Source organism: Triticum dicoccoides, chromosome 3A (assembly GCF_002162155.2).
Source record: "Triticum dicoccoides isolate Atlit2015 ecotype Zavitan chromosome 3A, WEW_v2.0, whole genome shotgun sequence".
NCBI lineage: Eukaryota > Viridiplantae > Streptophyta > Magnoliopsida > Poales > Poaceae > Triticum > Triticum dicoccoides.
The window spans coordinates 477,388,301-477,402,830 of record NC_041384.1 but is presented as its reverse complement, the minus strand read 5'-3'; the positions used below and the strand labels follow the sequence as shown (position 1 = coordinate 477,402,830).

Genomic DNA, 14,530 nt, shown 5'->3' with positions numbered 1-14,530 from the left:
TATGAAACTTCTCAATACAAACATGACTTGCTGATGTCATACAATTTTGATTGTATGGCCATAGGTAATTAAGGTGATGTGAAAGCACACATGTGTAGAAAAATCTTGTAGTAAGGGCTAACTATTTATTTATTTTTAGGCTGGGGCTAACTATTTACATATAGAATACTCAAACACAACGGTATTAGCAGGTGCATCTTTCTCTGTGGCGATAAATGATCCTCTTCTACTCGTCTAGATTAACACACCATAATAAATCTCAAGTGTAAGTCTAGCACACAGGGAACTAGCTGAATAAATAATAAAGAATTAGAATTGAAGGCACGAACAAGCCAACCACAATGCCATTATTCTATACCAGCAGAACAATGATGTTCATTTTCTGTAACAATTTACAACACACGTACAACTTGACTAATTACAGCAAAACTTTGTATTACTAAGCTTATACAGGGACTTTTGCCCTTGTCCCCTTGCTATACAAGCCCAACATAACTGAAAATAAAACATGGCATGAAAAACTGGACACAAATTTACAATCAACGAACCAATCAATCGAAATCAGATAGCTAAGCTCTCCTAGGAACTACTCCTCAACGGCTTGCTATCTGGTATAAAAAGAATCACGCATACTGTACAACCTACAAACAGGAACTCCTGATTTATGCACAGCTGCCGAAGGCTCCACGGTGAGAAAAATAACTATTCCCCTCTTTGCAATAAAAACGCAAAGCCAGGGTTTTCACGGACAAACGGTAGCAAGTCATCATCAGCCATCTCAATGGTTGGCATTGTCTTTGTAATATCATCGAGTGAAAAAGGTATACTGCATTTGAGGAATGAAATGGTGAAACCATGAGCCATAAACATTAGAAGGTTTTAAGCTGAAAGATGCTATTTTTTGTCAAATGTAACAAACCTAGAATCATCATCTAGCAGTATAGAGAAAGTTGTGACAGTATTTGCTTCCTCACGCGCTGCAGCTTTCAAGCTTGATGCGAACTATAAATAGAGAAACAGAAATCACGTATCATTTAACAGTTCATTTGTAAATGAGAAACAAATCAATATTGTAGTAAAGACCAAATTGTGTTTTTTTTTAAGTGGAAGTGGATGAGGGTTGCCACATAAGGACATCCTAGGAGGTCATGATATTACTCTCGCCCCAAGTGCACTCAAGTTCAGAGTCACATGATTAACTTCAGAGTTCTGAATAGATTTGGGGCTTTAGTGATGGTATGATCGCATCCGACCAAATAGTATATGAGGGTACATCATCTCACCTCTGCTGAAATAGTGTTTGAACCATTGACGTCATCCAAGTACATACCAACTATGCGCTCTAGCTGCTGTATGCTGAGGGCCTGAAAGAATTCATATACAAATATTAGAAGTACAACTTATAGGGGTAAGGACTGGCAGTGGAAGAATCTTCCTTTCTTATTAAGAAAAGAATGTCAATCAAATCAAATACTTACTTGGCACACATCAGCACGTATCTCTCTTAGTGTTCTCATTGGCTTAAGAGAAATCACCTGGCAAAAGTGAAAAATAGGAATAAAATGTATTTGTGAATAAAACACTATTGGGGAATTAATATTCGGTAAGTTAAAAAGAACGCGCACCAAGAAATCAACAGCCTGTCTGATATGCTTCAATGCCTCCCAGGCCGAACCTGCAAACTGCATCAAATACAACAGATTAAGCCAATAGCTTTGGAAAATCCATTTGTAAACAGGGAAGTGAATACCTCTCGAGTAGCATTATCAGACCAGTGTTTTAGCTCAGCTAGTCCAGCTTTGACATATTCCCCGTTGCTAAATGAACAGCACTCACGCCGCAAAAGGAGCCTGTTTCCAAGGGGAAGATCTTAAGAGAAGCTTATACATATGTGAATACATGAGGCTAGGACAAAGTGTTCAACCTGTTAAATAGCTGAACATCAATCAGTGAAAATATCTGTACGAACAATTTATGCACCAAAATTGATGGGACCTGCAAATTCAACCAGATAAGACAAAATGCATTCAGACAATTTTATGAACGGATACCATGGGTCCATGATCATTTTACACCTACATGGTTCGCCTTTAATACATCCAAATAGTTGGCGAGGACTTTCACGATGCTTAACCAATGTGCTAATTGGTTCTGTTGTCCCAAGCCATTTGTATTGCTTTTTGCCAGATTTGAGTGAGAAGTTCGTGGATCCTGAAGAGATTCAACATTTAACCATCTTTAAATAGAAAACGATGAAGCTTCTTTAATTTTCTTCCAAAAAATGAGAGCATGTAACAGCACCTGGATGCACAATTCAAGTAAAGGGTTTAGTTCCTTCTTCACGCTGTCACTTATCATACCGTAAACCTTCTCAATTAGATCCACAAGCTGCTGTTTAAAGAGCAAAGCTGGATATTTTGCTTCAACTTGGGGTAATCCGGTAGCTCCAACAACTGATTGCCCGCCGAGATAAGCAAGCCCAGCATTTGAAGTTTGACTTGTATGAAATGTCCTCTCAGACGAAAATCTTCGCCTTTGCGGGGTTGAGAGTGCGGTCCTAGTAGTTTTGAATGATCGTTGAAGGAGAACTGTTAATGCAGATAAATTGGACAACCAATATGCCAATGTTCTCACATCATGTTCAGCCTTCAAGAGAGGGAAAGCCGACATCAGGACAAGTAGCCAAACTCTACACCAATTGCATGAAGTGTAGTTTTGCAAGCAATTTGAAAAGTTGTTACTGTAGTTAATTTCCATATTTTCATGTTTTATCAATTATTCAAGGCACTCTGAGAGAGCATGGATCCTAATCTTGCCAATTATTATTTTATGTACATGTTAGATGTTGCACAACAGAAAATTGGACAAATGAGATTAATTCCAATTCTGCTGCAATAGGGCATTCAATAAATGACACTCTCCTAGTTTGTTGCAACAAGCAGAAGTTGTACTCCATGTCATCAATGATGCATTTAAATGAAGAAAGATGCTATTTGAATCCAAAGAAGTGTGAGGAACCTCTATTGCAGAGTTTATAGCATGCAGAATTCTGTCAAATACACCAGTCTTCATGGCTTCAAATGATCTCCAGTGAAGAAGACACTGGTATATAAGAAGAGTGGCAACAGGCTTGCTCCCAGAAAATCCGAGATATTGTGGAATGCAAGTAAGTAACCACTGCTGGTCATCTTGGGGCTGCTGGGGCTGCGGAGACTTCCAAAAAGCAACAAATTATCATCTCAAAAGTAGGTTGGCAGTTCAACTGAACACGAAGAATCAGCATCAAATTTGTAGAATACCTGATGTTTCTGATTAAGCACTCTTTGCAGTTTTTCTCCGTGTTCAAAGTCTTTTTGATTACTCGAGTTGGGAGCATTGCCCTATATTATTGTTTAGACATTCAATTAAATGCAATTTTGTAGAAATTATATGCAGATACATAGTTACTATAACTCACTACTGGGGGTGTTGCTTCTGACATGCCAGCTGATGGTCTCATCTCAGCCTGCCTTAGTTCACCGTTCAAAACATGCCCATTCTCTGGGCTTCTCTGCAAAATATACTAAAAATATCAGTTATGAGGATCGAATAATCATCATATATGTGTCAGGCCCACTAACGGTACATGTACATTACATGAATCCTTGTGATCTTTGAACGTGAGGGTGGAGATTTGGCAGTAGAAGGTGGAGTAGCAGTTGCTTGCTGACGGAGAACATGATTCTCAGCCTCTAAGTTGGCTGCTTTTCCTTCAATTCTGTTTATGGAAAGATAGCAAAGAATTGTTTGATTGAGGTACAAAATAGGAAGCAGAACCTGACCACTATTCTTGAAAAAATGAAACAGAAAAAAATGCATATGCACCTTTGTAGGGACTCCTGAAGGTGAGTTATAACTTTGCCTGACTCCTCAATTTTTTTAATCAAATCATCATTCCTGTTAAGGAGGTCTTCATTTCTCTTCAATAAATCTTCATTTCTTTCCTGAGCTTCAGTAAGAGCTCTCTTGGCAACATCACTGTCTTGTTTTTCCATCACAAACGAAGACAATCTTGATATTGCATCTACTTGAATCCTGGTTTCAGGAAAAGAAGTAGACTTGTAAAGGATAAATTAATGATTTTTTATGAACATACAATACTGGTAATCATGTAATGATGTTATTCTAGTTAGAAACTCAGTGGCAGCCCACTGCATACAGAATAAATATACTAACTTTTGCACTGTGTCTTGAAGTAAGTGGATCCGGTACTCATTATCACTAATTTTTCTGAGTAATTCCTCATTTCTTTCTTGAGCTTCAGTAAGAGATTTCCTGATTGAGTCATTTTCTTGCCGTGCAGCTTCTAATGAAACATCTTTTGCTGCTATATCTTCTTCAAGCCTGTTTTATTGGTAAACATAAAACTATGTCATAAATCTGAGAACTGGAAATATGTAACAGTATACCAAATCAAATTTCGGACATCGTAAGACTGAGGTGGCTGAAAGAGTGTATAGATATGTGGGTGGCTGAGTGTAGAATAATAAATCATACGGGAAGCATTAGTGAAGACACGTACTTAATTATGGTATTCTGAAGATGTTCAATTTTTTCATTAGTATCTTCAATTTTCATTAGTAACTCTCCATTTCTCTCTCCAGCTTCAGCAAGTTCTTTCTTCATTGCATCCTTCTCTTGTCTCTCGGATAGTAACAAAGCATCCTTTGTTGTCGAACTTTCTCCAAGCCTAATTATGTTGAAGAAATGAATATCAAACATTAACATCTCATAACAAAAACAGAAAAATAAGTATGTACTCCCTCTGTAAAGAAATATAAGAGCATTTAGATCACTAAAATAGTGTGTACTCCCTCTGTAAAATAGTGATCTAAACGCTCTTATATTTCTTTACGGAGGGAGTACTAAACATACAGCTATATTAAAGCGGGGCGAAAGCCTTTTTCGGTAACATACAGCTATACATCGAAGGCTAAGAAGATGAAGTACCTTTCTATGCTATCTTGAAGAAGATCAATTTTCCTGTCAACATCCACAAATTTCTTTAGTAACTCTTCACTTCTTTCCTGGCTCTCAATTTGCACCTTCGTTGTTGCATCATTTTGCTCTCTTTCTCTCAACAACAAATTCTCCTTTGTAGCTTTGTTTTCTTCAAGCCTGTGTTTGTACATGAAAAAAAAAGGTTGATATACCTAGTATTTTTAGAGGGAGGACATGGACTTTATGATAAAAAGTAGTGGTCTAAGGAACTATCATGTACCTCTGTATAGTAAATTGAAGCTGAAGAATATTTTTATCATCATCATGAATTTTCTTGAGCAATTCTTCATTTCTTTCCTGAGCTTCAACTAGAGTTTTCCGAGTTGCCTCATGTGCTTGCTTTTCTGTTAGCAGCAAGACATCTTTGGCAGTTCCATCTTCTTCAAGCCTATCAATGTGAAGAGGGAAAACATTTCTGTAATATTACATAACATGTAAATTTGACAAACAGAAGTTGGTGCATGATTACAACTCTAATCGAAAAAAGATAGGATGGTACAACCAGCATGTCGTGACCCACCCCACCCCCGCCACCAAAACACGCGTGAACACAGACCGCAACATTGAAAGAAGTACAGAATCTGACCTTTCTATTGTAGTCTGAAGGCTGTCAGATTTTCTATGTGCCTCTTCAATATTCTTTATTAATTCAGCAATTTTCAACTGTTCTTCTGCAAGCAGTTTTGAGGTTGAAGCATTTTGTTCTCTTTCAGTTAGCAACAAAGTCTCCTTTGTGCTGACATTTTCTTCAAGTCTATGTGTGTAATGATGGAACACATCGTTGTGTTATGCAATCAAAGATAAATATAACGTTAGTGCTCTGGGGTCAGAAGAGAAGCCTGATTTAATCTTATATACAAGAAATGGCGGACCTCTTTATCATATCATCACGCTCTGCTAGACTTGCATGGTTATCTTGCGCTTCATTTAGTAATTCATCGATCCTTAGGCGAGCATCAGATAGTTCGCTCCTTAATTTGCTGTTTTCATGTCTTTCTATTGCCAATTGAGAATCCATGACCGATGTACTTTCTTCAAGTCTACGTCCAAAGAAGAGAAAAATTACGCTAAGAACTACCAAATATAACGCGAGAGATGGTCATGTACAGTGATAGGAGACAATTCTAGAAGTGGTTAAGTAGAATTGATAAACCAACAAATGTTGGTTTCAATCTTACATATACTTAAAAGCAAAGAGATTAAACCTTTTCACCGAAACTTCAAGCAGACCGATTTTGTTATCCGAGTCCTCTATTTTGCTCGTTAACTGTTGATTTCTCTCCTGAGCTTCAAATAGCTCAGTTATGGTGTCATCGTAACTTTGCTTTGTTTTAAGAAGCAAAGACTCTCTGGTCATTGCATCTTTTTCAAGTCTATATTTATTGAAATGAAGGAAATAAGTGTTAGTTCACAATACTGAAACCATAGGAGTCGAATTCTATTGTACCAGTTAGTGCAGATCATCAAACTTAGCTGCTACTTATGCTAACCTACCAATAAAGTTGGCAAAAAAAAACAGACCTTTCCACATTCTCTAGAAGATGACCAATGTTTTTATCAGCTTCTTCAACTTTCCTAAGCAACTCCTGATTTACTTCTTGAGCTTCTGAGAACACTTTCTTGGTTTGATCATGTGCGTGCTTTTCTTCTAAATAAAGAGCATCCGTTGTTGTTGCACCCTCTTCTAACCTATGTTCAGGTTTAAATTATAACAGGTGCGATCCATAAAATCGGTGAGGGAGAATCTATCTTATCAAAGCAGATGCCAAATTACTTAGAATCTAGTACATTGTGCCTCAAGCTGCAAATAACCCCCACATATTGCCTTTAAGAAACACATCCTACAGGACATGCAGCACAACTTAAATGAAAGATCATGATGCTTAACAATATTGTGACCTTGGCTTTCTTTTTTCCTAAGTTCAGTTTATCTCTCACCCAGCTCCCAGAACAAGTGAACCATGGCATGTACTTCATGTTTACTCTAATGTTGGAAAGAACTATCACTATTTTCTTCCATTCCTAGAGCTGTGGGCAGTAATGGGATGGTAGCCAGCAAAAAGCATCTATAAAATTTAGGTACAATCTCTCAGAAGACTAATTATCACACTCACAGGAAGGAAGTTTATAAGAAGAGATAAGCACTAGTGAAATTGTAAGTGGATGGTTGTGAAATACTCGAGTGAAATGGAATACTGCCAGAGTACCGCTTTAAAAGCCTATGCAGCATGACGTTTGCATATGGAGGTAAATGCATGGATGATATGCAAGTGATTTTCCAGTAGTAAAGTTTACACAAAGAAGTTCGCTTCATGAAAAAACAAACCTTTTCATAGTTTTTTGAAGTAGATCAATATTTATATTAGCAGAAGAAATTTCCTCCAGCAAACCATCAATCCTCACTTCTGCCTCTGCTAGTGCTTTAGATTTTGCATCTTTTTCCTGATGCTCTGTTAGTAAAACTGCCTCTCTTGCAGACGCACTTTGTTCAAGTCTACGTTCATGGATATAAAACAGTAAGAAACAGGTTCACTCAGAGGTTTCATGGATGCTTTCTTTGGAGTAAACAGACCTTTGTATACTATCTTGAAGCTGATGCATACTGTTATTAGCACACTCAAGTTCTTTAACTAATTCCTCGATTCGATCCAGAGCTTCAGTTAGTGTCTTTTTGGTCACCTCTTTTTCTTGCTTTTCAGCTACCAATAAAGCATCTCTTGCGGTAGATTCTTCATCAAGTCTAGGTATATGAAAAAAAAACACTCAACTCTCCTATATTGAAAGGCTAATAGAGCTCAGAGTAATACGAGAATTGGTAATGCAAGCCAGAATCAGACGAGCTTAAAATAACTCTTGACAGAAAAGAACTAACCTGCACAACTTATCGTCAGGCACTCATAAATTCTTATTTTCCTTGGTCAATCATCATTTTAGTGCTAGCCAGCTAGTTCATTTAACAGCTTCTTGGTTTTTCTACCTTCCAGTTACAAAAAAATCTTTGATACTGGATGCTACTATTAAGTCCTATGCGCCAACCAGTAGAAACAAAAGTCTGAACTGATGGAGAAGATTGGGCAATCCACATATACTTCAACACCCCCTCGCACGTGTGGCTCGAGAAGGCCATACATGAACAGAAAGAGGGCAAGCATTTTTTTTAATTTTTTAATTGTGAAAGCCAAGATTCGAATCCAGGGTCTCTTTTTCATGCACCAACCAGTAGAACCAAAAGTCCAAACTGACGGAGAAGGTTGGGCAATCCACATATACTTCAACAGCTACGAGGTGCTCTTCCATGGCACCGTCGATTATGATTCCTGGAAGCAAAACTGGAAGATGCAGGCACCTGGCAAGGTCATGTTCTCCATCATAGCCGCTGTCCAAGCCATCTTACTTTTTGGACCATGCTGCTGGCAACACCTCATAGCCGACCAAGAGGGCATGGTTATATGGAGTTGGTCCCTAAGTACTTGGTGAAATCTGTGTAAGGGCTTTATTCGTCAGCCACGCCATTTTCCCATGCCACAAAATCCTGTGAAGGCTCATGCACCCCTGAGGTGTCGCCTCTTCCTCTGGCTCGCTTTGCAACACCGGTGCTGGAAACTGACAGGCTTGAGCGCCATGGCCTCCCTAGCCGCAAAACAGCTCCTTGTGTTCCCAGGAACCAGAGTCGGCGCAGCACCTCTTCATTCAATGTCCATGGCCCAGCCATCTATGGGATCTTATCCTCTGTTGGGCAGGACATGTCATTGCCATCCCCTCTGTGACAAACTCCCTGGAAGAATGGCGGCTGACCATGCAGAAGAGCACCCCCTAAGCACAAAAGGAAGGATTTTGACGCAATGGTCCCCTAAATGTTTGATCCATTTGGTGTGACCATAACAAGGTATTTCAAGGGGAGAGCAAGGACATTATGATAGTAAAGAACGACGTCAGGGACGAAGCAGAGTGGTAGCAGCAGGCTTTTAATTAATGGTTGTGCAAACTAGAGTGGGTGTTGGTTGTGTTGTGTGTTCTGCTTGATCCTTGGTCGTGTTTTGATATTTGATCCCTGCACTAGCTGCCCAACTCCCATAACTATTTTCTTCTCCTAGTAATGAAAAAATGTGCACAAGATTGTCCGCGTGTTATTTAAAAAACAGAGTAATGCACACATTTTCCGCAGAGAGACTTTGGCAGGGCCAATGCTAAATTCTCAATCAAGGCAGGGGCTAAGACGCCACAGCTGCTTCTGCCCATCGACCTTGCTTTTATTTTTATGGTACGTCAATTGGCTGTAGCCTGTTCTCAGATTTGTACACAACCTTTTTGTTCTATGGTGCAAACGAGGTGCAATGTTTATTGCAAAATTTCTCGACGGGAAAAAAAAACCTGGCTACTTGCATGATGCCCTTGTGGGTCAGGATTTAGGTCATGCTTTGAGTGAATGCTAGTTAGTGAGGATGACCCCTTCATGCCTTCATTCATGAGGATGCACTTTTTGATAACCGGCGGTTAAAGAGAGCAGTTCGTTGGTATTTATCCTGTCAATATCATATCTGATGAAGAAAGCGCTTCTCTGATTGTACAAACCATCTTTTTCCAATAGGAATGGCCCACTTTCACCACATTTCCTTTTTTTAATGATATATCTAAGACCACAGCTTATACTTGATCAAGTGTACAGGAAGATTGAGAAAGCAAGAACTGGACTCCTGCTTGAAACATTGGTGCTGTTGCTCAAATATATGTTAGCAGTTAAGCATGACAAATGGCAAGTTCTTACCGATATGCTAGGTCCATCACACTTGGTACTTTGTATAATCGTCTAGTCGCATGTAACATGTACAGTATCTTAGACATGTCAGGAGCTTCCAACTTTTTTAGATATTCTTCATTCATTTGTTTCTCCTTTCTTTTACACCATGTTTACATAAATTCTTTATGTATTGCATGTTTTTCCTGACACTAGTCAGCAAAATACTGTTATTTTTATTCTAGAAAAAATGTTGTCAAACTCGGAAGAAGGATTCACTCTAGTTAAAACAAAAGACTCATTCTTACTGATAGGAGGAAATAGTGCACATCGGTTATCCCTGCCGACGCATGCTAACTAGATGTGTTGTCTCGCAGAAGAATGGGAACAATCTTGACAAATATAATTATTAATTGTTTTTAGATGATACCAAACTGAGTAATAAATTTAAGGTAAGAAAGGAACCTCTGTAAAGAATCCTGAAGCAGACTGTTTCTCTTATCAGCACCTTCAAGGTTCCTCTGTAGCTCTACAATTTCTACCTGGGCATCTGCTAGTTGTTTCATGACCACATCATTTTGCTGCCTTTCAGCTTTCAAGGAAATCTCCACTGCCGCTACACTTTCCTCAAGTCTAAATCAACATGGAACAAATAATTAGCTGTGACAATGGTGCGATAATAGACACAGTTCCCCAACAGCAAGATCACAAGAGTGTAAAGTTAGTAGCTCAGATTTGGATGCTAGAAAACGAATCAGAAATGAAATGCCCTCAGGTTTAGAAATAAGGCGGTAAATATCAAGCAACACACCTTTGGGTAGTGTCTTGATAATGAACAATATTTTTCCCAGAATCTTCAAGTTTCTTGAGTAATTCCTCATTTTTACTCTGAACTTCATTGAGTAATTTCTTAGTTGCTTCACTTTCTTGTCTTTCTGTAGTTGATAGAGTATCATTCTCGGTTAATCTTTCTTCAAGCCTATACACATGGAAAGAAGAAATGACTATTATTTGAATATGTTGATAAATTCATAATATTATGATTAATAAGAAGGATTCCTATGTAGAGTAGGTTGTAAAGGGGAACCAAAAAACCTTTGTACAGTAGTCTGAAGCAGAGTAGACTTTTCATCAGCGTCCCCAACTTCTCTCAGAAGTTCCTCAATTTTACCTTGTGCTTCAGCTAGTTCTACCACACTTGCCTCATGTTGTTGCTTCTCAATTGTCAGTGAAGATTGCAGATCTGCCATGCTATATTCGAATCTGCATTCCACAACAGGGTGCAAGCTATCAGATCACACCATATAGAAGGATGAAAACATGTCCAGTAACTGCCTGTGCACCCACCAAAAGAATGGTTTAAGAATAACTATGAACTCATAGGAGGTACAAACTAAAGAGTATCAATGTGATGATGGCTGATTACTCGATAGAATCACTGCTCAAAGGTACATTCGGGACAAACCTTTCAACATTTTCCTGGAGCAGAGTGATTTGTTTCTCAGCCTCTTCAATCTTGATCGCAAAAGCTTGATCTCGTAGGTGAGATTCAGCTAGTGCGGCACTAGCTTCTTCATTTTGCTGCTTCTCTGTTAGCAAAAGGGCCTCTCCTTCTCTTACAGTCTCTTCTAGTCTGTGTTCATACAGAAAACAAATGCGGCATTTTCAGAGTAATACCTTGAAAACTAGGGGACTAGATTCTAATACAAGCAGCATCTAGCAAAGTTAGGGTCCATTCTTAGTCCAAAAAAAGTCAGGCGCCCTTTCCAATAACTACTGGAAGGGTGGGGGCAAGAGAAATAATGTATTTTTCAGTTTACATAAATATACATCAAACTGCAAAAAGGCAACCGAGTTCTCAAAATGTATTTTACAGAATGCCCCTGCAGACTGCAACGCAGATACTTTCTGGATATGTTACCGTTGAGACAAAACCCAGAAACTATGCTGCTCCAGGAACTGGAGCACCATGTGCCGTGAATTTATATAAACACTTAGATGTGGCACCATGTGAATCATGGATCATAGATCAGAGACTTTGATGTTCTTTAACAAAAAAAAAACAGGTTTACCCTATACAGCATAAGAAACACAGAATGTGTACCATCTTATGTGTGCACAATCATGTCTCTGTTGCTCAAGCATTAGTGTGTACAGTTATGCATGAGGCTCTTCTAAGCAGTTTTTCGAGTACAGTTTCCCTTAAACAACAATTAGTAGAGGCCATGTCTTGGAAGAATAATGACGAGGGACGCATGCCTCTAATAAAATTTAGTCAATGCTGGTATCAATACACATTTTCTGGTAGCAATACCGATTTTGGAGTTGGTATCTCCCTGGAAGTGACGGGTGGATGTACATAGTATGAAACCTTACAGAATAGCCACTATGTTTAGAAATTTAGATGCAAGTTCAAGAAACTCCATAAGATCTTTAGGTATGACTCACTAGACTATGACCTTTTTTACAGACCATGTTTTAATAATTTTATTTGTTAGGAGCCCATAAAATATAATTTGCAAGTCACCACAGTCACCACAGTCACCACTTATGAAAAAAGAATAATGGAGATATTTCAACCAGCTCTGTGCAGAAGAAAACCTTCTGTGCAATCAACAAGATATAGTATTGAGAAACTCAGGCAATTAAAAACAACAGCAAACCTCTTCACGATATCATTAAGCTGCTTGATCATTTCATCTGCATCCTGGACTTTCCTATTCAGTTCTTCATTTCTTTCCTGGGCATTCGAGTGTGCTTTCTTTGTTACATCATTTTCCTCTCGCTCTGCTACTAGTAGCACCTGAAACAGTAGCATGTGTCTATTATCACAATATTTCGCACTACGTGCAAGAATGTTAATTATTTGGATCTTTTTAACTAGAGCAGATACTGTAATATATATTGATAAATGCAAGTCACTATATGAAGCTATAACACCACCCCCTTGCTCCAGTCCTTTGTACTGCAGTTCAACTGTACTTCCATTGTTAAGGTTGAAGAGCATACCTTCAGGCCCTCAATCTCAGAAGTCAATGAACTGATCTTTTCTCTTTCTTGAGCTAGAGCTTCTTCAACAGCTTTTTTAGCTGATTCGTTTTCCTTCATTGCTGCAGCTTCTTCCACTCGCTGCTCCATGTCATGAAGAGCAGACTGCAGTTTAGAAATTTCTGTTGCTTTGGACTTCTCCAAATCAGTCTGCAAATTGTATACACACGTACAACAATTAGTTAGTATTTCAATACATCAATAAAACTGCAGAGTTACCATATACTCAGTAATTTCAGTATGACCAATATTCAGCAATTATTCAAGACCAAGTATTAACCCTTAGTTTCTTTTCCAAGCTCAAGCGGCTCATTAGCTCTTCCACGCGTTCCTCCAGTTTCTCCTTTGCCACCTTTAGAGCTTGAGTATCTCTTGCAGCCTAGAAAGTTTGTTCCCGAATAAGCTTTACAAAAAAGCAACAACCAAAAAACACACACCACAAGAGGTGATATCAAGTACCATTTTGAGCTGCCGCAGTTCCCTTCTGGCAACCCTTCCTCTCCAAGCACATTGGTAGGTCAATGCTGCTCTCTTTAACTTTATATAACTTAAGTTATCTCTGTGGCGACGCCAACGGGACTGCAATGTTGTAGTGATGGTCCAAATACAAGTGAACAAGAAACCCATAAAAATGGCAAGAGCCAAAATTCGTCGACAGCAGAATAAGGAAAGGAGCACTGCACCTACCTGGATATGGATAGAAGCTTTGTTCTGATTTCTAGAATTGAATTCATTGCGAGCTGCCATGGTCCTTAACCCTGTCTGCAATGTAATGGCTGACAAGCATAGCTGAGAATAAGTTCTCCGTGCAAAATAACGGCGTATATTTTTCTGTATTTTCAGCGCTGCTGCTTGTTGTCTCAAGAATCCATGCAGTTTACAAGCCAATCTTGCTGCAATAAGCAAAGGAAGTCTTAACATATGCACATGGCTCCATCAATACTATGAGCATAATGTCCAATTCAGATGTCATATGGAAATGAATTTACCTCTGACAAAGGATTGCAAACAAACAGATGCATTGCGCAGTATTAGGAACTGCTCACGAGCAACATGAGTACGTAACTGACTCTGAACACCTCTTGCTGCAGTATTTCGCACCTCTGTTCTTCTAGCATCCAATTCAGCCATTTGGCCAGCTCTAAGGAATACCTTGGTTCTTCCTATCTGTTGATCAGAAAATATGCTGCAAATGTTAAAGGACTGAGTGAACAAACTCTTTTTTCTTGCGGGGTAGTGAACAAACTCTTACATATAAATATTTCCCAGATACTAAACAAAATCAGTCCAAAAGAATAAGTACGTTATTAACCAGTTGCAAGCAAGGATTAGTTCAGAATCTCCATTGTATGCTGCAGAATACTTGTGAAAATATCTAAAAGGTAAAAGGAATCTAAAACAAATGCAACATAGAACTCATACATGCCTGGTAATGAGCCAATTTCTAAAACCTTAACTCATACTAGCCTAATAATTTACACAAATAAATAGCGGCCCCCGACCAAAATATATTTAGCTCAGTTATAACCCAACCTATAATTCAGCTCACCCATGTCAGATCTAGCCCTGACTAAGTGATTAGCCCACACAATTTCAAGTGAACTCAGCGCACCTTACTTTGTATGCATTTCTGATAGTTTTTTTCCTGAGCGGAAAATAGAAATTAAATTAATATATAAGAGTTGTATATATGTATACAGATGTGAG

At 38.7% G+C, this 14,530-nt stretch overlaps 1 protein-coding gene across 10 annotated transcripts in view; it reads right to left on the bottom strand.

The window, feature by feature from the left end:
- Positions 1–315: 315 nt before the first annotated feature.
- Positions 316–14,530, bottom strand: part of LOC119268651 (myosin-17-like) — a 24,517-nt gene continuing 10,302 nt past the window's right edge. For 4 of the 10 annotated variants that reach the window (XM_037550327.1, XM_037550326.1, XM_037550331.1 and 1 more), the window contains 34 exons: positions 13,813–13,990; positions 13,511–13,716; positions 13,283–13,402; positions 13,104–13,202; positions 12,785–12,973; positions 12,439–12,578; positions 11,241–11,408; positions 10,871–11,038; positions 10,587–10,754; positions 10,241–10,408; positions 7,613–7,780; positions 7,367–7,534; positions 6,562–6,729; positions 6,246–6,413; positions 5,913–6,080; positions 5,627–5,794; positions 5,261–5,428; positions 4,990–5,157; positions 4,562–4,729; positions 4,216–4,383; positions 3,865–4,074; positions 3,637–3,757; positions 3,458–3,550; positions 3,300–3,380; positions 3,019–3,213; positions 2,302–2,646; positions 2,080–2,211; positions 1,925–1,995; positions 1,751–1,850; positions 1,626–1,682; positions 1,479–1,535; positions 1,284–1,364; positions 920–1,002; positions 316–826 (listed from right to left, as the gene is read on the bottom strand). In XM_037550327.1, the coding sequence (XP_037406224.1) occupies positions 703–826; positions 920–1,002; positions 1,284–1,364; positions 1,479–1,535; positions 1,626–1,682; positions 1,751–1,850; positions 1,925–1,995; positions 2,080–2,211; positions 2,302–2,646; positions 3,019–3,213; positions 3,300–3,380; positions 3,458–3,550; positions 3,637–3,757; positions 3,865–4,074; positions 4,216–4,383; positions 4,562–4,729; positions 4,990–5,157; positions 5,261–5,428; positions 5,627–5,794; positions 5,913–6,080; positions 6,246–6,413; positions 6,562–6,729; positions 7,367–7,534; positions 7,613–7,780; positions 10,241–10,408; positions 10,587–10,754; positions 10,871–11,038; positions 11,241–11,408; positions 12,439–12,578; positions 12,785–12,973; positions 13,104–13,202; positions 13,283–13,402; positions 13,511–13,716; positions 13,813–13,990 (5,034 nt within the window). In that variant the 3' untranslated portion in view covers positions 316–702. The remainder of the gene's footprint in view (positions 827–919; positions 1,003–1,283; positions 1,365–1,478; positions 1,536–1,625; positions 1,683–1,750; positions 1,851–1,924; positions 1,996–2,079; positions 2,212–2,301; positions 2,647–3,018; positions 3,214–3,299; positions 3,381–3,457; positions 3,551–3,636; positions 3,758–3,864; positions 4,075–4,215; positions 4,384–4,561; positions 4,730–4,989; positions 5,158–5,260; positions 5,429–5,626; positions 5,795–5,912; positions 6,081–6,245; positions 6,414–6,561; positions 6,730–7,366; positions 7,535–7,612; positions 7,781–10,240; positions 10,409–10,586; positions 10,755–10,870; positions 11,039–11,240; positions 11,409–12,438; positions 12,579–12,784; positions 12,974–13,103; positions 13,203–13,282; positions 13,403–13,510; positions 13,717–13,812; positions 13,991–14,530) is intronic. The other 6 variants (XM_037550328.1, XM_037550329.1, XM_037550330.1 and 3 more) reach the window with 6 other exon arrangements.